At 37.6% G+C, this 22,546-nt stretch overlaps 1 protein-coding gene across 4 annotated transcripts in view; it reads right to left on the reverse strand.

The window, feature by feature from the left end:
* The window catches only part of FNBP1L (formin binding protein 1 like), a 54,171-nt gene extending 38,413 nt beyond the window's left edge, over nucleotides 1–15,758 (reverse strand). For all 4 annotated transcript variants that reach the window (XM_051625576.1, XM_051625575.1, XM_051625573.1 and 1 more), the window contains exon 1: nucleotides 15,571–15,758. In XM_051625576.1, the coding sequence (XP_051481536.1) occupies nucleotides 15,571–15,594 (24 nt within the window). In that variant the 5' untranslated portion in view covers nucleotides 15,595–15,758. The remainder of the gene's footprint in view (nucleotides 1–15,570) is intronic.
* Between the last annotated feature and the right edge of the window lie 6,788 nt (nucleotides 15,759–22,546).

The following is a 22,546-nucleotide window of genomic DNA, read 5'->3' on the forward strand; positions in this document are numbered from 1 at the left end:
TATTAAAATGTAAAAGACAGTTTATCCCAGAGTCTTTTAAGATAAGAGCCTACGAACATGCTAGGCTAAGACTTCAGAATCATAAACTGTATTGTAAGAATAACATTACAAATATTCATAAACCCTTTTTTTTTTAGTCTATGCACTTTGCAAAATCAGACAATACAAACACATGCTGTTCCTCCTTCCAGGTTAACAAGGTATTCTTCCTTCCCAAATACCCTAAATTACAAGATAAATTAATCAGAGTGATGCAATTTAAGCATAAGCCTAGGCACTGCCATTAGAAGAGCTACATTTTTTAAAGGTAAAAAACCTCTATTACAGTGTATTTGGATGCTGCATGTACAAAAGTTGAGTACAAACTTCAATGTGATGAAAAAAACCACCACATTTTTAAAACTGTCATAGCTACATTTTTCATTTGTTCCAAAACATATACAAAGCCCAAACTCAACACTTCATACTGTTTCTGTAATCCGGCATGGCAATTACATCAGTATTACAATGAAAATGGGCTCGAAAAATACGTTCCACACCATTGCAGGAGTTCAATATTGAAAAAAAGCAAATGTACAGTATAAGAAGTGTAAATTTTTCTGAAACAAGACAAACAGTACTCACGTTCAGGACAGAAGCAAACACAGAATGACAGGATCACATGTGGCAATACTGACTGCTTCAGTTTCTTTTTGAAGAGCCAGTCTCTCTTTGAGAGTCGATCAAGCAAACAGCCAATATAGAAATTAAAAGGTACTTCAGCAGGAGGCTATCTTCCTTCCTGACTATACTGATAAAATACAAGGATATTCACACTGAAATACAGTGGAGATCAGATAGATATACATATAACAATCATCAAATCTAGGTACTTCATTTGTGACTGAAACTGAAGTGTCTTGGCCATATTTTCCCTCTCATAACGCCTCAGGATCAGTTTTTAATCATCTCTAACCTAATTTTTTCATCTCCTGTCCATCTACTACTTCCCTTCTACTTCCTTCTTTAAGTCTCTTCTGCACAATTTACCTTACTGACATAACTTCAGTATTTACACAATAGGCAGATATTGAGAAACTTCCCTCTGCCCTTATCAAGAAATACTTTGGGAGACCAAGATAGCAGCAACATTTTAAGCACTATGTTAATTCTCTACTCCATGCAAAGCAGCTTGTTCCATTGATGACAGCCACAGAAAAACTGCTACTGTGGTAAATAATTAGTAGATCTCTTCCCTAATGACTGATCAGTATTACCAAATATGAAATAAAGAGCAAAACAGTTAAAAAAAAAAAAAAAAAAAGCTCAACAATATCCTGGAGATGTAGCTCAAAATTCAACTGTAGATCATGGCAACAGTAACTTACTACAAATTATAGTATTGCCCTTCCAATATCCAGTTCTAACCAAAGAACCCTATACAACATTCCTGACTACACACTGGCCTGTAAGTAGAAGAAAGTGGCACAGCCTTCTTCCCACCTAAAGACATGGAACCACTCCTGTATTTTATGTCATTGCCACAGCACATTCTTAAGATCCTATACAGAAAACCCTACTACTTGTACTTCCGTTCTTTAACATGAAGTGCTTACTCATGTCTGTAGTCACTAAGACCTTAGAGAATTAAAGTAGCAAAATGTTATAAATAAGTTATAAATACCAGTAAAATAATCAGTGTTCAAGGAATTGTCATCAAATGTTAAATACATGCTAAGAAACAGTCTCAGATATTGAATAAAACATGAAATAATGATGAAAGCACAAAACTTTCTATTACTCTGAATAAAAATATTATATCTTTTCTTATTACATTAACTTCAAAACTGAAACCATCTAATTGCATATAGGAGTTTCAACTTCGTTATTCACTTCATGAGTTCGATTAAAACGTCACTCAAAATCCATGTTTCATATTTGGGGGGCCTTAAAACTTTATATCCTAGCAAAATATTTTCAAATCAGTGATTACAGCACAACTATTTGTAATCCAAAACCAGGATGCACAACTAGTACACAAATACAACGTGAAATCAGGCTTGTCAAAATCAATGAGAAAACACTAAACAAAGCTGTTTTTCTCAAGATGTAACTTAAAATTGCAAATATTGATGTAGGGTAACAGCACAGCAAATATAATTCAAATAAACTACTTGCAGTTGAAACTGTAAACTTTTTCCAGCCACATTAATGTAATCAGATGAGCTGTTCTAGCTTCTGTGTCAGCTAGTATTAAATACAGCTTTACTAGAATATCTTTTCATGTACTGTGCTTAACATTTAAAGCCAAGAAATAAACTTATAAACTGAACATTGAATCACTATATAAAACATATCTACCCTTGGTTCCACTCAAAAAAGTTAAAGTAATGATGGCTACTGAAAAGCCATTCATATGGCAATACTGATTATGGAAGACTGCTGAAATGCTAACATGAAAGCCTTCTGTAACACCTTTTTAAGATGTTGCAGATGTTTTATACAATATTGTAGAGATTAAAAACCACAGCTCATACAAAGCCCAGAATAAAACTGCACACATCAGAACATATGCTGTACCCCAAAAGAAGACCTTTTAATTCATAACTTTACATACCTGGTACTTCTTCATTGTAAACTGGCCGTGCTAACTCTTTAGTCTTATACTTTCCTTACAAAATAGAAGCTAATATGTAGCAGAAGACAGAAACTAATGCTGTTGAAGAAACAGAATTAACTGTAACAGTAAAGACATAAATATTATTAATAAAATAAGAAGACAGTCTAAACAAATTAAAAATGGAGCAAGTAAATTGTTAGGAAATTCTAGCAAATGAAGATAAAAATAAATTGTTTTCAGGAAAAAAAAGCAGAATCTCATGGCAAAAAATTGCTTAATACGTTAGGACGCCATTTCTTGGTATAAACTTACTATTGCATTAGTTTGTTTAGTGGCAGAGAACATTGGAAGATAAATAACCCAATTTAAAGAAAAGCCTCAGATTGTCTACTTATGACAGGAATACTTAAGATTTTTATTTCAATTTTTCAAGTACCCTCATCAGCTCACTACAAAATATAGTAACATCAAAAAAAAATTCCTCATAATGAGATTAAACTCCATCATCTACTACCTTGAGACAACTAAAATAAACTGGAAATTAATGAAACATTTGCAAAGTGCTCTTGAAGAAGTGCTTTAAAACTCACCACCTGAAATTACAGATATGGATAGATGCAAGGCATTTCTACTATGTACATGCAGCTGACTGGACAATTTTTGCACTTAAAAAAACCATCAACCTCTAAAACACATGAAACATTGTTTTATTTTGATGGCCTTGGGAGGGACAAAGCCTGCAAATGTTCTGCCTTTCCCTTGTTTTTCACTACCATGACCAGTAACACGACAAAAACTTACGGAAGTTTAAAAATATGCATAATTCATTCCTCAATGTTTAGCAACAAAATATATAACCAAAACCAAATAGAAAGTATTCCACAACTGACATACAATTAATTACTGAAAAGTCACCTATAAATCCACTGAAATTATTAAATACTTTGAAGGTCATTGTACTGAGTAAGAGGAATCAACAACCTAAGGAAGGATAGGAAGAAACAATGTTATTAAAAGCTATGCTGTCTTCCTAACAGAGAAACTGGTACCAGTCCTTAGAAGTATCAAAGGCAGTATCCAAACAACTGTCAGATGAACTTGGGAGATCCAGAAGCATAATTTTCCTTCCACAAATGAACGGAAGTCAGCAAAAAATTAAGCCTCTATATCAATAAGCTAAGGAAGAAAAACAATCAAGAAAGCCACAAACTTCAGGTTTGACTTAAGATCTGATTAGGTCTGCATGATAAAAGTTTGAAATGCTAAGTACGAAGTACTACAAGTAGTCTATCAAGATCATAAGAAACATTTACATACAAGGTCTTTGTTAGAAATTCACTGTTCTCAGTTTCCCAGAATCCAGTACAGATAAACTATTTGCCGTACTCCTCCAACTTAAGGTCTGTATAAAGATGAAACAACAGCTCTCCCTTCAGAACTGAAACTTGTGTTTGAAGCACAGATCTTCCATTGTATCTTATTATCCAAAAGAGTATGAACGCCAGCCATTCAGGACTCTCACCTTCAGATGATACATAGTTTCTCAAAAATTGTAAGGCATTTTATACAAATGATGTCAAGATGCATTCTTAACAGCCCACAATTAAAGCTTTGCAGTGTAAACCAGATACAGCACAGAAAAATGTTTTACCTAAGAATCACTAAGCATAAATAGGACTGCCATCTCATCTTTAAGACTTTATTTTAAATCTCTAAGAAAATAAGTGCAGTTTCAGTAAAACTAAATTATATCCCCTGAGAACCAAAGTCATAGAAAATCACTGGGTGTGTTTTTATTTGCACCTAAGGTTTTAACATACCAAGACAATTCCTGGTTTTGTAAGACTCCAACTCCAATCCATTGATTGGATGCTTGTTATGGTAAAAATGTCTGATAACACACAACTACTCCTACCTCACCACTTACCTCTCAGGAATGCAGAAGATAAAGCTGAAACTCGAGGAATCACACTTGTAACTCTAAACTGCTAGGCTTGTGCCCAAGGAACTGCAACATTGTTCCTGAAAAAGGTTATCATACTCCCTAGCTACCTAAGTAAAAATGTTTCTTAAAAAGCCAGTTTAGAAAGAAGTTGTCCTTGTTATTAAGAGAGATCAGTCAAGAAAAAACAACCAAAAACCCACTCTTAATATTATGTGTTTCAAACTCAGGGAGATTGACTTTAAAAAAAAAATAAATCTATGTTATATACATAGAGAACACAAGGAACACAAACCGCCTCACAGCTTTTACAAAACAAAGGAACAATCAAGCTAAACCAAAACAAATAACCCACAACCCCTATTTCCTTAGTCACAACCTAAAGGCTTAATCAGATCACCACACCTCTTGCTAAGGAATAAATATTTGAGTTTCATGCCAAAGAGTCAGGATACCTCACAAAATTGATTGGTTTGACTCACACGATGACGTTTATATTTAAGTTTCTTACAACTGTAGAGTCTACATTCCCCTTCCACTACTTATGAAATGGAAAAATCCTACACATTTGGATTTTCCTGGTAATTTCCTATTTATTTTCAAGAAACTAATTTTTCCTCTTTAAAACATGCAATCTTCTTAGATACGACACCTAACCAGATACTCCAGTGTTTTTTCCCATTTCAATACAACATGCTGCAGAATCACAGTGCACAGATCTCAAATGTCATCTACTCCTTAGCAAATTCCCCAGATAATAAAAAACATTAAAGTAAAAACTTTTAACTAATGAGTTTAATTCTAAATAACTTGAAAGTAACATTTTCGTCATTTATAAACCCAAGTACTAACACACATTCTTTTTCTACTAAATTCCAGTTTACCGCAGTCAAAGCTCATAACCCTGAAAAGATATTCCGTTAAATACTACACATTTTACCACAGAAACACACTGGAGGGACCAGGTAGGGTGAAAACCAGAGGACTGTCCTGTAATAATGCATTAGTACTGCAGTATCACTGGAGTATCTGCTTTAATAATCAGTCAGCTTTGCACTTACACCCCTCTCAAAAAAAATCTGCTGAGAAGTTCCTGATGTACAGTACTTACTCTGAAGCACATTAATGCATTTCACTGATCCTGTGAAACCTCTGCTCATAGAACAAATAAATACTGGTAAAATTAAATTTATAGACAATATCTGCACTATAAGGATCTAAATAGCTGCAATTTTAACCCATTCTTTATTATTCCAATTTCTCAATTACAGAAACATCTCTATCTCTGGTACCATTTCACTGGCATTTCTTGAGTGTTGTGTCTCCCTGTTTCCTTCTATCCTTCTCTAATGCAACAAACATTAGCCTCTAACCTCACTTTCAAGGACACTGCTAGCTGATTCCAGCTCTATTACTTCATTATACCAAAGGATTACTGCTTACTTTTAATGAGACTGCAGCACTCCCTTGTACATTTGAACAAGTATTTCCTGCATTCTCTTAAGTTGCTTATGGGCTAATCCCCTGCAAACATGACACGGGTCCACCCCATTGATACCCTTTGCTTACAAAGCATACCAAAAGAAAGTTAAGATGCTGCAGTTGAGATCATTCTGTCTCATGCTAAACAGTATTTCGTTTTGCCCAACTCTCATTTGGCACGATCAGTAAATGACCCATCTTCTGCTGGAAATTAAAAGTTAACTAAATTGGGGATGGTCTTTATCCTGTGTGTTTGTGCAGAGTGTAGCACAACACAAGCCGCTATGTGACTAGAAGTTCTAGACACTAAATAAACATGAAGGTAATATACACTCCAACTAGTGATTACTGATGTCAAATACCCTAATTATTTCTCTAATTGTGACTTACTTCATATAAATAGGGGAAAATCAAAGGTAAAATAGACGTCATAACAGATAAAAACGGGAAAAACACATCCATTATTAGAGGGGGAAAAAAAAGTGTTGGGCATTAGAAACGTGACAATTTCCCCTACTTCAGTATTTCTCTACTACAGAAAAAGCCAACTGTATTGTAGCACAGATACTGCCTATTGTCTTGAGTTCATACATATCAATTGTTTTACTACTCACGGCTACAAGAAAACCCTACACCACCAAAAGCAAATACTTACTTGAAAACACCGTAGGAAAAATAAAACCTATTTACATTATTTGGAGAAAAAAAAAAAAAGAAGCATCTGCCAGGAAAAAGAAGTGTACAAGAAGCTTACCATACATTGGCAAAGTAATTGAAGGGGGGTTTCTTTCAATCAGAAATCACAAAGTGAGATTTTCACGTGCACTGTTGGGCACCCACTCTGAATGAGAAAAAAGGCAGCAATCAAATGCTGTCTTTCCAAAGTTTTTACAAAGCACAAAAGGCACAACCATCTTCTTCACATTCACTAACATCTGGTTCCCCCAAGTATGCCAAAAGTAAGAATGCCTCTGGACTCTCCAGTGCAATGGCTGTAGTATTTCAGAAGTTCTTCAGGACTTAAACAACACTTCAAACCCGAATCAAGTGGATGCCACTTCATCACACAATGCTGCAAAAATATTCTTTAACATCACATGGAACTACAAAAATGCATGTTGTACTATTTCTTGTGCACCAGCCAATGAGAAGTGATTTGCAGGGCATGTGCCTTATAAACAAATACTTCCTAAGCATAAGCATTACATTAATAGATACTATCATAAAATGGTGAACTTTCTTCTTAGTACACAGCAGATTTTACCCCTTCAAGTGAAGAGTTTTTAAATGGTTACTTCAAGCAGACCATCTCACAAAAGAGAATCACGGCAAGTTATTAGAATTTGCTGCTTTTTGTGCCTTACTTCTAACATTTTACAATACTATACTGCTTTGCACTTACACATTAAAAAATGTTGAAGTATTCTACAAAAGCAGGTATTGTAACAAAATTAATTAAAAAACCCCCCACACTTTATTCCTATTTTACAACCCAAATAGCAGAGATTAAAATTTAGTTTACTTGTTCAAAACTACACAACAGTTTCACAATAAAGCCCAAGAAAAATTTCTCTTGCAGTATTAGCTTTTTAGCTCACTGTTAAGACAGCACTTTTCCTTTGAAAGATGTGGAAAGTAGTAAAACTATGTATAAATGTACAAACCACAATGCCAGAAAGCACCTGAAGCCGTCTAATACACTTTTTGTTGTAAACAACAAAGAAGAAGCAGAGTTTTGCCTAAGGAAAAAAAAAAATCAATGAAAAGGTATTAATGAATCTCACATGTAACTATTTCAAATGTCAATACTATTGAAATTACCAGAAAAATAACTATCCCTGCAATTAAGACCTTTCTTGTTCTTACCACCTAGCAGGAAATACAATACTGCTGCCACTCTTCTCTTAGAATGTAAATTGCAGTGGAGAAAAAACAGCAAGCCAGACTAACAGATTTATTGCAGATAATTCCATAAACAAAATCAGTGTAGAGGGTCAGCATTTTAATGAAAACCTTCTGGTTTTCATTAGTTCAATACTTTTTTTTTTTCCTTCTCCTCCCATCCAGCTGAAGCACTGACATGCATCTGAAGACGAACCTCTCAGCTTTCCGCCAAGAGAGCACTGGGACTGGGATATGTAAACTCATTAGGGGCAAAATGAAACAAGCTGATTGGAATTTCAGCTCTCACTGAACAATTTGTTCACCAACACAAGGAAAAAGCTGAACACATCTGGACTTTGGGGAATTATTTTTCTACCAAAAAGAATTCAAGTTGCTGAAAAAGTATACGTGTGCTATGAACAATGAAAACTTAATTTAAGAATTTCCCTTCCATTAAAACAAACAAAACCAAACGAACCCCAAAAACCTACAACCAAAACCTGCACTACTGAGTTACTGACCTTAACAAGCACACTAAAAAGCTGTTCTGCAAATATAAGAACTATTGTATTCATAACAGAAGGTCTCACCCAGATTAATCCAGTATAAGAACTAGTTCAAATATATAAATTAACTTCTAGACACTTCAGACTTACTTCAGTGTGTCTGTAGCATCAGTGACAACTCTACACAAGCATTAATCTTCTGTCTTTCAGTACCTGCAAACTGTTGAAAACACAAATCATACCTGCTCTGGACACCCCGCATCAAGAACAGAAACCTGAACACTTGGACAACAGACTTTTCTCTATTCATGCTTTTCTCTATCCAAGTTTTGATGGATTTGCCATTTCAAAGGATCACTAGTTTGACAAATACACTCTTACAAGAAATTCTTCACTTGGTTGAGATAAAAGATCTTGCACTCTCAAACAACATCCTGCTATTCTCAGGAAATCAAACTGCTAGAGGTAGCATTTAGAATCTTGATATAGGCAACTCTCAGATTTTATATTATAAATAAGGATACCACATACATTTTTAAGCAGACAATATTTTTGTAGCTTTCAGCACTTCCAGGTAAGTACAGTCCTATGTATATTTGTACAAACTTATCTGAAGAGCATATGCATTTCCAAGTACATCTACAGGTGGGGCAATAAATAAAACCAGATGCCATTTTAATAGATATCAGGTGATAAACAGTTTTCAAAACTGAAAAAGCGCTTTCTAGAGACACTCATGGGCACAAACATGTATGCAGCATTCTGAAATCAAATCACATGCAACATCAAAACCAAACTGATAAAGTCTCAAGAGAATGACTCATCCCTTCCTGGAAAAGTCAGTAAAAAGGTCAGATGTTTATGAACCAAACAATTGCTGGAAAAATATGGACAAACATTATTTCTAACTAAAAGCTGATACAATTGTTTTCATTCTGGAACCTGATATAACTACACATTCAATAATCAAGTACTTGATCCTTACATAATGTTCTACTTGGAAATCTCACAGGTCTTCACAAGAATGAAATAAGCTGCACAGTACTCCTTGTGAAAGACTGTAGCCTCACAGAGGTTAAGCATTGTATCCAGTATCTTACCCACGGCAGAGGAAATGTATGGCCATTCCATGCATCTGGAAAACTCTGATTTCATACGCTAGCCACAAGACACATTCCTTGCACACATTTGCAGACCACAACAGCAAGAACACTGAATGAAAAGAGAACCCATACAGAGTACTGCTTGCAATCTCTGGGTTAAGTTGAAGGAGAAACCTGGGATAAAAACATCCCGGTTTGATCTCACAAACATCTATATAATAATTGGAATATTGCCTTTGACATGATATGAGTTAGCACACTACAAAAGTTTACAAAAGATTAAAATTTGAAAGCACAGAAGAATTTCCACATGGGAGATGGTTTGATAATTAGAATGACTTTCAGTGTATTTTTTTTAACTGTTTAAAAACACTATTTACTAGCATTAACAAAGCTAGTGACTACGTAACCACAGTCATATTAATTGTAGAGAAAGGTTTCTCAGTTTCAAACTGCTTTGAAAAAAGCTTTTATTTAGCTAAAAAAATTACAAATTTTCTAATTCGGTGAACAAAAATATGATACATTATTGCAACAGAAATATGTTGAATAATACCTGGCTGCTTTTCAATGTAAAATGTTCCATATTTACATTATATGGATGTTTTTGCATGTAATCAAATTTGGCAACTTTTAAGATTAGACAACATTACTACACAATTATTATTCTTCTACAAAAAGTGAATACATTATTTTTAAACCAGGAAACAATGTCTGAAACAGGCAGTAAAAATGTAAGAAAAATTTTAACAGCTTTTGAAAAATTACTGATGCAACTGACAATTATTTAATATTTTTGTAAGTAAAATTTGGGTTTAGCCACTGAAGGAATTTTGTTTAAGGAAAGATTAAAAAAAGCAAGAGCACAGCATCAAATATACTTTGATCTTTCTTTGGTCAAACGGAACTCATTTCTAAAATGGTATTCTAGTGCCAGTGGTTTTTTAATTATAAAAGGTGGTGTGCTTCTGGCCCCAAGGAGCTCACAACAATAGTATCATTAAATCTTCTACAGCCTTTTTTTTTTTAATCATAAAATCTTAGCACAAAAGCCCTCAGCAAAACTTCTACTTTAAATATTTATCAAGAGGTGAGAAACAGATGGCTAGACTGGTTTTACAGACTGAAAACGTTCTAACACAGCATTCAAACTCTTTTTCTGCCAACTGCTATTAAGAGGTTCACAGAGGTCTGAAAGACAGAATGTGCATCAAAAGCGTAAAAACATCTTTCCTGATTTTTTTAAAGAGACAACATAAACTCTTTAATTAAATTTTCAAGGAAGTCACTTACGAGTGCCAGTCACACAGTTTCACTTGCTTCCACTCAAGCCAAGAACTTAATTATCAACCATCCTCCAGTCTCCAAAGTTCAGTCAACTTTTAGCGTCAAAGCCAATGCACTACATGTTCAATTTAACTTAACAAAAACCCAGATGACAATAACCAGATTTATTTTGTTAAATATCCTGCTTAATGTTATTTGTATACTTTATGTCAATCACAAAAAATTCCAGATGTGCAGAAACATACACACTGAACAGATGCTTATGCTGAGTAGATTCTTTAAGATACCACATTCCATCACTTTTATTTCCAACTACTTCAAGTTTCTAAAAGAAAACAATTTTAGTTTCATTCATCTATTCTTGCCTTGGATATTGCAGTACTGTTTGAGAGATGCCAGGCAAACACCTTATTAAGCAAAGTATGCACGTCTGCCCAGGACTTCAATGTGTAAACACTCTTACTGCTCATGAGGTGAACACAAACATGCTGCATTTGAGAAACAGGTGTTAAAAAAAAGTTCAAACTCTCAATCTAAATAAACAGCAGCAATTTTCTGTTACTAATGAAGTACAGCAATATGATTACGTGTCCCCTTTAATCAAACAATTACTGCTTTACAAATACTACCTAGGAAAATGTTAGATATTACACATAGGAAACAGATACAGCACGCAACAGTCAAATTCTCAGAAAATATAATTTCAACTGGATTACACAAGATTAAATTTCCTGGTTCTCACTACCTTGTTCTAACCATTAAAAGAATATTATCATGCAAAGAAGTTCACCAAGTATCTTTGGTTTTATGTGGACATGCACATTCCATAAGGAATATGCCCCAGAGTTACCACAAAGATAAAAGCACTAATGAGAATAAAACTATTTGTGGAAAAATACTTTCAAAATGGATCATTTTAATTTTTTTTGCAATAGAAAAGCATAAAAGGGGAACAAATTTCACACTGTGTAGAAAATATTGTAGAATGAAGCAGTTCTAATGACAAGATGGTTTAAATTAATCAATACTTGTATGACTACTTTTAATTCACATTATTTCATACAATGCTATCAAAGGAAAAACATTCATAATTGGAAGCAGTAAGTCAACAGGGAGCATGGTGCTTAGCCAAGATGTACTGAAAAGCACTAAGTGCCTCTAACTACTTCAGCCTACTCTAGATGTATATTTTGACCTGTGCACATCAGAGAATGGTAGTGTACTTATAAAAATAGTTGCTTGAAAAGCAAAGAGCCCTATAATCCACAAACAGAAATAGCAGCTACAACAAAATTTAAAGGATTAGAAAATACCAACCTATCAAAGAAAATTTTTTCTATGTCACATCCCTGATGTAGCCATAGAACAGTAGCATATTCATTGCTTCAGTACCAGAACAGCCACATTAAACAAGTACCACACAAATACCAGACATGAGTTGCTTTTCTAACTCCCTAATTTTTCTTCTAACTCCTTATCTGTCTCTAAATTCATCCACACACACTTTTTACTCATCAGAAATAGCATAAAGAGTCCAGGGAAGGAAAAAACCCCAACCCTCAAAAAAACCCAAACAACTACCCCCCAAAAAGACCCAAAAAACCACAGAATTGTGAACCAGCATAAAGTATCAATAACCAACATGAAGAGATACAATCCAAGAAGGCAGAGTTAAGAAAATATTAAAACACCTGAGACAAAATAATCAAATTGACCTCACTGAATCAGTAAAGCCTACATACATATTTGAAAATGTTCTGAAAAACTATTATCTACATACCAGTCTTAATCCTGAAAAATTCCACTTTATGATCACAGGTGCAAGCGCTAATGAGGGAGAGCTTTAGGCTCAACGAGGTCTCAAGAAAACCTGTGCAGAAGTGTTCTCTGCAGCTGAAGACCCTTAACATCATGAGTTGCTACTGCAACTCAAGTCACCAGCAAACCCAGCACAGCTGGGGCTGCCTTCTGAAGCTGTACTGATGCTAACGACAGGGAATAAGAAGGAAAAGCTACTAAAACACAGAAATCACAGAATATTAGGGGTTGGAAGAGACCTCTGGAGATCATCTAGTCCAACCATCCTGTCGGAACAGGTTTACTCAGAACAAGTTGTGCAGGATGGCGTCCAGGTGAGTTTTTAATGTCTCCAGAGACAAAGACTCCACCACCTCTCTGGGCAACCTGCTTCAGTGTTCTGCCACCCTCAAAGTAAAGAAGTTCCTTCCTCCTCATGTTTTTACATTATCTTTAAAAATTTACCTTTGAATATCAATACAGTGATGCCTGTCTGAGCCAGGGGATGATCTGAAACCAATTCTTAAAAAGGTGGTACGGCTCATTGAGAAGTGTAAAATCTTACGAAGATGGCATTACTCACAAATGGACCAAGCTCTTGGGTAGTCTTGTGGCTGACAGAGTTTTGTTGCATAGGGAGAATTTGGGAACAGATACATCTAATTTACTCCTTGTTCAGAGGCCTGTCTTTGACACTCCACAAATACTGTTTTTTCTGTGTTTTTAACCTGGGCTTAAGCTAGTTTTTCATTAAATTAATTTTTTGCTCTATTTAAAAAACCCACAATCTTTATTTGCCCAACCCTTAACACTCTGTAAAGAGAGTTGCTAAAACAATTAAACATTCAATACTCAATCAGTAAGAGAAGAACTTAATATTTTTCCAGCAAAGTTTGCTTTATAACCCTAATAGATATTTCTCAAAAGTATTATTAGATTCACCTGAAAAAAATATGCCACTTAGAAGTCACACTTTAATGTAAAAACTTGTACTGTGTTGCAGTAAAACTTCTAACTTAAATGTCTGACACTATTTCTTCAAACTACTACATAAGAATTAGTGACTTAGGAAACAATATATAGGTTTAGATAAAATCCTGCTAGTTTCATAACACTCTGAATGAAATGCCCATCATTAAACAAGGTCTGAGGTCAAAGTCAAAATCCACCTTGTTGTATGTATTTCTTAAGCATATAAGGAAGATAAACACTTTCTTACAAAACTGAATACAAGACAGACTACGAAACCTTAACTCATTTACAAGCTGAACACCTAAATTGCAACCCCCCACTTTTTTAAAACACTGACCTACAATCTCTCATCTGAAGTATATACAAGCATGTGTACAAAGACACACTTGTGCTGCCAACATAAATCACAGGTTTTACTAACTGCTTGCTCTTAATATTTCTTAATATTACAACAGTTTTATATTGCAGTTTTGTTACAGCAGTGCTGTCAGCACAAGTGTATTTTATCTTAATTCTCATCATTCCTATAAATCCTACTTAAGTTCAAGGTGCTGTTCAAATCACTAAAGTAACCCCTAAATATTTTCAAATCAGGGTTCTCCACATAGTACACATGATGCAATGCTATTACGTCTTCATTTTGCATAGCCAGACAGAACTTCCTCAGGTGGCTTCAGGAGCTCCACCAGCCCAGCCCTACCCCACCCACACTGCCTGCAATGCCACAGCCTGCCTTGGACTCCCCAGCTCGCCGGGGCAACAAGTTGTCTCAGTGTTAAGCAGATCTTTGCTCCTCTAGAGACTAATAGCCCTGCACTAGGAACTACTGATAAAAGAGCGTAATTGAACTTCATATTAAAACAAAAGCATAATGCTAGGTCCAAGGTAAGAGTTTCTGAATAGACTTCAAGTTGCCATGTTTAGCTTTCTGTGCATTTTTTTCTGAGTGCAAGTGTTTGTGCTTCAGTGTCTTTGGTCTTTAAAGGCAAATAAAGAAGGGCAAGCAGCATTTCAAACGGGGACTTGTTGGAACTATTTTGTGTATGTGTGTGCTGAAGCTTTCCCACGATCAGCATCAGCTCCAGTTATAGCAGCGACAGAAGGAAATCTGACAGAGAAAACACAAGACAGTGTCCCACCAGGGCCTGCGAGCAGACATCGCTGTGCTGCTCCGGCAGACTCCCCCGGGGGAAGCACCTTCTTTACTGCCCTCAGCAGAGCCAAAAAAACTCTCGGAGCAGTCGAGGTTTAAGAAAAGATCTAACGCGACACAGGCGAGCAGACACTTATCTATCCCCTCGGTGCCAGATCTTCGTATTAAAAAAAACCAAACATACAGCATTAGCCAATGTTCTGGTGGACTCTGAGAGACAAAGCTGTGTAAGAGCTGCTTCCAATTACGGGCGACAGCTCAAAGCGCCTTGCTCGCCAGAGCAGTCCGGGGGTTTTTGGGCAGGGAGCAGCCCCGCGATCGCTCGGCACCGCCGCCCAGAGGGTGCCCGGTGCGGGCCGCGACCCCTGTCCGAGCCCGAGCCGCGCCGGGACCCCGCCCCAAGCCACCGCAAGCACGGCGCCGGCCGCAGCCGCCTCGCACGGAGCCCTCCCCGCTGCCGCCCGGGACGAAGGCGGGCGCGGCGCGGGGCGCACACAAAGAAGCTCGACCTGCCGCGACCGTTACCGGGCGAACGGCGGAGGGCGAGGCGCGCGCGCCCCGCCCCCCCGCCGCGGTGAGCGCCATGGCCGCGCGAGGCGGCTCCCCGGCCCCCGGCCCCGCCAGCGCCCGCCCCCCCGCGCCCCTTCCCCGCCGCGGACGGGACCTCCCTCCGCCGCCTCGCCCCACTCCGCCCCCCAGCCCCGCTGCCCGCCGCCCCAGGCCGAACAAAGCGCCTGAGGGCCGTCCTAGCGCCAGCAGCCCCGCGCCGCCCCTGGGGAAGCCGCCTCAGCAGACAAGGGAAGGCGGCGAATCCCAGACACAATGAGCGGCGAGCCGGTACTCACCCACAGCTCCGTGCCCCAGCTCATGGCTGCTTCACGGGCAGTGCCGGCTCCAGCAGAGGCGATGGGGCGGATCAAGGGTCGGACGGCGGCCGGGGAAGGGGTCCCGCCGAGCAGCGCCTGTGCCCTCGGTCACCGGGGAGAGGCGGCGGCAAGAACGACGTCGCTCCCAGCTCCAGCTCCGCCTGGGCCGGGAGGTGGGGAAGGAGGCGGGGAAAGCCGCGGAGGAGACTGGGAGAGGGGCGGGCCCGGCGGAGGCCGCGGGGGGACGGGGCGGGTGAGGCGGCCGCGCCGGGGGAGCTGGGGCGGGGCTGAGGGAGCCGGCGGAGGAGGCGGCAGCGCGCGCCGTCCGCCGCACCACGCGCTGGGGCGGAGGGGTACGGCGGTGTGAAGCGGCTCCCGGGCCGGCTGCGCCTCGCCCAGGGGGCGCGAGGCCCCGGGCCTGGGGCGCGCGCCGGGCGGGAAGGCGGGGGGAGGCGCGTCCCCGGCGGGAGCCAGCCGCGGGGCTGGCAGCTGAGGAAAACCCACCTGTTTTTGATGGGAGTAGTTGGACGAACCGTATCATTCAGTGACTACAACAGGGAGTTTCCCCAGTGACTAGAAAAGGAGGTGTTAAATCACTGTCAAAGATTTTTTTTTTTCTACGATAGTGTCTGTTATGAAGCAATACTAGAAAGCAAAAGCTTTGAAAGCCACCCTAATTAAATGCCTTTCCTCAAGGCATTACTTTCTTGATTTTGCTCTCATTTTTACTTAAAACTATTCTTACACTGCAATAAAATTCAGTGAAAATACTGCTGTCTTAATTCTCTATACCAAGAAACAAAAATTGTTAAATCCTATTATTTTTTTCATTTCCAAGTCACCTTTCAGGTAATGTTCCTTTGCATCACACAATTTAGATTTAGTTCTATATTCCATGTGAAAGGAAAATGCAAGTTCATCTGGATCTATATGAAATTACTGTATTAGAATAATAGTAACATCAGAATTTATCAAGCAGAGATCACAGCTCAACAATGTCATTTCTGGAGTGAAATATTTAAGCTAGGCACATTACATGAGAAATGCATTTGGTCTGTTGAAAGGCAACAGTCTGTGGGGGATCCACAAAAGGAATAAATATGCCACGTACTGTGGTGGCCTACATGTCTGTTTTAGCAAGCCACTGGTCATATAAACCCCAAATTTTAGACTCTAAAGATTAAATTCCACACTTAGGCACACTTCAGCTGAACTCTGACAATCTCTGTTTGTAGACTGCATACATTATTGAAGATAATGACCAAGCAGAATACATGTTGATTGAGGTAATGAAGCATAAATAAATAATAAAAATTTGGAACATTTCTATGTTTGAATTCACTCAACTTAGATGCCTTTCAGGATGAGGAAAAAATAATTTCTCTTATACGCTGTAAACTTCTATCAACATTTTGCTTAGCTACCAGTTTGCCTCACACCTTTATACAGTTCTTCAAAAAATAAGAGATGATATAATGAGAACCTGGTTCAAAACCTAAGTAAAAATTAAAAATAATGTTCTCATTTTATAAGTTTTTAATTAATTTCATTTTTTAAATTAATTAAGATGCTCTTAAATTAATACCTATGCTATAGCTTGTTGCATATGTAATAGTTTTAGAAAGAGGGAGTTCAAAATCTAATAGTGCACTAGTCCTTATTCTTCTGTGTCCTAACCAAGGTTTATAAATGCACCCAAAGATCTGGGCACCTTTGGTTTTGGATGCCTGATTTGACACTTTTTAAAAAGCGGAATTTTGAGAAACAGATGAACCTTTAAACACTGGGGGGGAGGGTGCAGACTAAGTTAACTAGAAATTTCCTGCTGGATTCAGGAGAGCAGGCATTTTTCATTTCCTGATCATTTCAGATACTCATCCTTCCAGTTATTTCACCTTAGGTAATTCAAAGTAAACCCTAAAAAACAACTTTAGGGTGATCTCTAGCCATTTCAGGAGAAGGAAATTGCAGCCTGTATTATAGGTACATAAATAAAACACTGGGCTTCTCAGTAATGCTTAAAAAGCCTAATTCTAGCCGATTAGAGGTTTTCCCAGGACAAACAGGATTCCTTCTTGCCATGCAGTTCGCTTAAAAAAACATCTTTACAAGCCCTAAGGTAAAGCAAGCATCAGGAGCTGGATGATGTTGCAAAGATTCTGGATAACTTCACAACCTCCAGAACAGGTTTGAGAAGCTGCTCTGAAAGTGTGAAACAGGACAGGTGTCATCACAGCAGCCTCTGGGCTACACCTGTCTTTAAGACCATATGTACACTATAAAGTGGAGCAATCAAAAATTATTACTGAGCAGATTTTGAACAAGCTAGCACCAGAATAAGAAGCTGTATCGTTGCATTAGAGCACTACTGCAGTCTGGCTAATTATGTTCAGAGGTTAACAATTAGACTTGGGAAGGAAGGCTGATGAGGCCAGAAGCTGTACGACACACAGTTTCTGTGTCCCACCCTAGTGTTTCTGCATGGAAGCATGCAGAACACCCCTAGAGAATTAGCACAAAATCCGACTCAAACGATACAGTTCACAATTATCTGAGATATTGCTGATAGGTGTTGCTTCTTCAGGTAAAGTAAATGAAACCGATTAGGGAGAGTTGGACAATATGAATACACCATAGGGAAACAAAGGAATAATTGCTTCCAGTATTCCTGGAAAGACAGTATTTTTTAATCTAAACCAGATATATTATTTTAAAATATCAAAAATCCAATGTAGCTGTCAAAGTCTGTGTGATACAGGATAAAAACCTTCATAATGCCTTTTATACAATTTTTATATTACAGGATTCCAAAAAATTCATGTGCAAAGCCTATCTCTTGCACATGGTTTCAGTGACTTTTATTAATGTCTTAAATTGAAGTATGGGCACAACTGTTTTCAAGATTGTTTTCTGATTTTTAGGTTGCTTTCAACCTGTACTTCTTCTAAAAACACATACGTATTTGTACCAGGTACTTAAACGTTTAAGACACCTCTTCATGAGTAAAGGAAAGATTTTAGCTCATTACAACAATACATAACAAAGGTAATTCTAAGTTAGTTAAAAGACAAAAAGCCCTTAGATGAGTTATTACATAACCTGGAATTCATAAGCAATATGTTAAGACCATGTGATCAAACCAAATTTTAAGTCATTAAAACAGAAGTCTTAGCAGCATAACACCATTTCAGCTTAGTGAGGAGTCTGACATTAGGCATTAAGCCTTTTTCCTGCTTAAGTACACTCTTTAGAAGATTCCCATCTATATGCTGAGCTATGCTCTCCTCCAGCTTAGCAGTTCAGGATGTGAAATGACCTACCTGTAAGATGAGGGAAGGAGTCTACTGCATCTCTGAAGGATATTGCCAGAGAAGTTATAATTAATCATGTAGAATTTCGGCATTATTTCTGTTATCAGGGACTGCAATTGGCCCTAAGCCTAGAAGTATTTTAACAAATACTAACCTATAGATTTTTATTCTTCTAGTCACATCCTTAAAAACATTAGTCTTGAAGGAAAAAAGTCTCACTAAAGGGCCTCAAGAATACCAAAAAGATATATTTAAGTATTTTTAAATGCAGCAAAGGCTTTATGATAAATTATATTGTTCAAGCATCCTTGTAAGCCATTAGCGTTTTCTGGAAGATCATGACAACTTATTTTTAGCTTAGAAAAGTTACTGCTTTATTAGCTTTTTCCCCCATCATTGACTAATCAATGTATGGTTTAAAAGAAAACTGGTTTTATTTTTAGACTGAATCCACATGATTTCAGTTATTACAACAGCTATTTATTTTGTTAATTCTGTTCACTTCTCAACAACATCTATTTGAGTTTACAAGTGTACCTAAGGATATTATCTTGGCAGAACATCAGTTTGTGTGATTAATTTCGACTGGCAGAAAAGCTGTCTGGCACTCCCTGTGGGCACACTTTCTAAAGAGAGAAGCAGCTTAGCTTTCCATTGCCACAAAAATCAGCAGGACCAAACAAATTACTTCCAAATATCTTCTTTTCAGTGTGAGGCACAATTAATCCTTTTCTCTGCTAGCCAGCAGTCTCTTTTGTCATACTAAAATTGGATTTTACTCCATAAAGAAAATGAAGCATTGCAAAAACCCTAAGTATTACCTCTTTTTCCTTCAAAACCAAAAGAATTTAACTCCCTTCCCCTTTTACACATGTATTTCCCCCCTCCCCCCAGCACTCTTAAGTGCTCTAATTTTAAAAAATACTGATGTTCCTAACACCTCCGTGTGGTGAGTGGGTAATCATTATTTTACATTTTAGGAAACACTGTGAGACAAAAGGTGTCTTGACACTTCAGTTTCTGCTGAGTTCTCCAGACTTCATCTACCTCCCAGAGGCTGGTTATTTAACTGTAACCAGCAGTATGCAAAGAGTTTGTAGCTGTACTTTTGACTAGAGGCTTACTTTCACTATTTCAACTATTAGGCAAAATCAACCTAGAGTTTTACTCTGAATACCAATTTATTTATTTTTTTAAGCAGAAAACTGGCATGAAACCATATTAATTAGACCATACCCCAGCTGATCAAGGCAGAAGGTAAAATGCACTTCCTAGTGCATCCTCAGCCACTGCTTAGGGTGACCTAATGCTAATTTTCTTCCTATCCCTGAATTTTTTTGTGGGAAGAACTGTATCCCCCATCTTTCCCAGTCTGTACTGAAAGAAAGGTATGTTTCTTCTTTTTCTCTCAGCACAGCAATCAAAACAGAAAGCCATCATGAGTGATCAGATAACAGAATTAAAAGGATGCTACGTACACCAGCTATAAATAGGAAGAAACTGAGCACTTCCATCTGCTTTTATGAAATATCCTATGTTCGCCCTTCTTGCCTGCACTATAGCCAAGAGCTCATCTTTTCATGCCATATGTAGCAGATAAAATGTGATGTAAATCAGCATCAACTAGCAATATTCTAAGTACAAACAGCTTCTTATTACCCAAGAAATTGCTTTTTTCCAGTGAAGCAAGACTGTCAGAGGATAACAGCATTTGCTTTTGGTAGCAAACAACTGTAGCCCAAACTGGAGGCTGGACAATTACAAACTATCAGTAAATATTAACAAATCATTATCTCAAAATATGATTTTACATTCTTTAATGTTTACATTACCTAATTGTATACTCTTAATCCATTTCTTTTCATTGCACATACTTTCTGAATTATATCAAAACATAAGTATAAATGCCAGGGCTTTGCTACCTTAATTTCCGATATCTCCAGTTCAGCTAACCCATGTCTTCTCCATTCTCCCACCAAACCCATCCACACACATTTCCTTACATTAAAATAACATTGACCTGCAACTGATATGCAGAGTTAGGTATAACTATGGTGAATTCTCATAGTCAGTTTTTCATTACCCTATTATCTGTAGACATAAAGATTATCAGTTTTGAGATAATAACCAAAGATGTGAATTATCACTGCTATCTGCATCGATTATCTAGCAGCTTCCAGGCACAGCATATGAGTTGACATACTGTATCATTTTTGAAAGATGGGGTCTGTCATGGTTCTAATTCAAGCTGTAGAAAAATGAATAGTCAAAGAATGCATAGCTAAGGATCAGCACACCCATTTTCAGACTGCTAAAATATTTTACTATAATCTGACTTTGAATTATGATGAGAAACATATATATGTAGTTGGCCAAAATCTGCCATAACATCTGAACATAATCAGTATCCTAGGTTACTCGTTAATTTCATCAAAGGAATTTTAATTTAAAACTGGTTCATGAATTATCACCATAGTCTGTAAGGCTGAGTGAGCAGGTTTTCACTAGTTTCAACACATGCAGCTGAAACCCATTTCCTGAACTTGACAGCCGCCTGCTGGCAAGCAAAAGAACACTCAGTATTGCACAATAACCAACCAGTCTCTGCTGTAATCAGATCCTATTTCATTGAATAACGTATGAGTTACATTAATTTGAAACTGAGGCGGCCAACGATCCCTTGATTGTCCTACCTTCCATACCGCTTGAGGTCTTTCCTTTAAGGGTTTTCATTTCAGTGGTTTAATTTCAGGTGTCCTTCCCTTGTTATTTGAAATCTATGGTGGTTACTCCTTTTCTCATGAGAAAGTTGATGTCCACGTTGCATACCACATTTAACTGTTGCAAGAAAGAACTGTCAAAGGATCGCAATCTGGAAGGAAACTCAAAGGTAATTCACATATCCAAGAAAACTCTCTACCTCCCACTATCACTTTCAAGAATAGGAGTCAGTAAATAAACAATGGGAATGAGAACTGTGCATAGGATAGCTATTCCATTAAGCAAATCAGTTACCTTTCTATGTCTTCCTTTTGCATTAATAAAGATGCTACAACTCTGTTCATCCTTCTTATTTGTTCCAAGTGAGATCCTGATCAGAGACTAACTGCAGAAATTTTCAAGTAATCCCAAAGAAACAAAACCAAAAGTAAAGTCACTTGTTTAGGAAGGAATTTCATTTTTGTGACATTTTTGGAGCTCAATTTCACTACATTTGAAGATCAACATCTGCTCTTTGGACTTAAAAGGCAGACCAAATCTAACAGTCAATTGAATCCTAGTAAGTCTTTCCCCTCACACTTCTTTGTATTTGTGTGTTCTTTGAAACAAGGTGAGATGCAAAGGGAAGAATATACACAATTTCTTAAAGCTGTTCTTTTCCCCAGCGCTTTTCCTTTTGGATTTACCACTACCCTGGGTAATCTCCTTATGCCTAGACCTCCTTAGTGGAATTTTTAAAAATTAAATACATAGAACATGATGGTTGACTTGTGTTGCTGCTACCTTTATGTCTTTATCACCTAATCCACAAAAGTAAGTTAGCATGTCACTATTTCATATGACCTTTTTTATCCACACTAAAAAAAAATGTACCATTTTCAGCACCAAGTAAAAAATCTGACTTAATTTGAGAACTAAACTGC

Source organism: Apus apus, chromosome 7 (genome assembly GCF_020740795.1).
Source record: "Apus apus isolate bApuApu2 chromosome 7, bApuApu2.pri.cur, whole genome shotgun sequence".
Lineage (NCBI taxonomy): Eukaryota > Metazoa > Chordata > Aves > Apodiformes > Apodidae > Apus > Apus apus.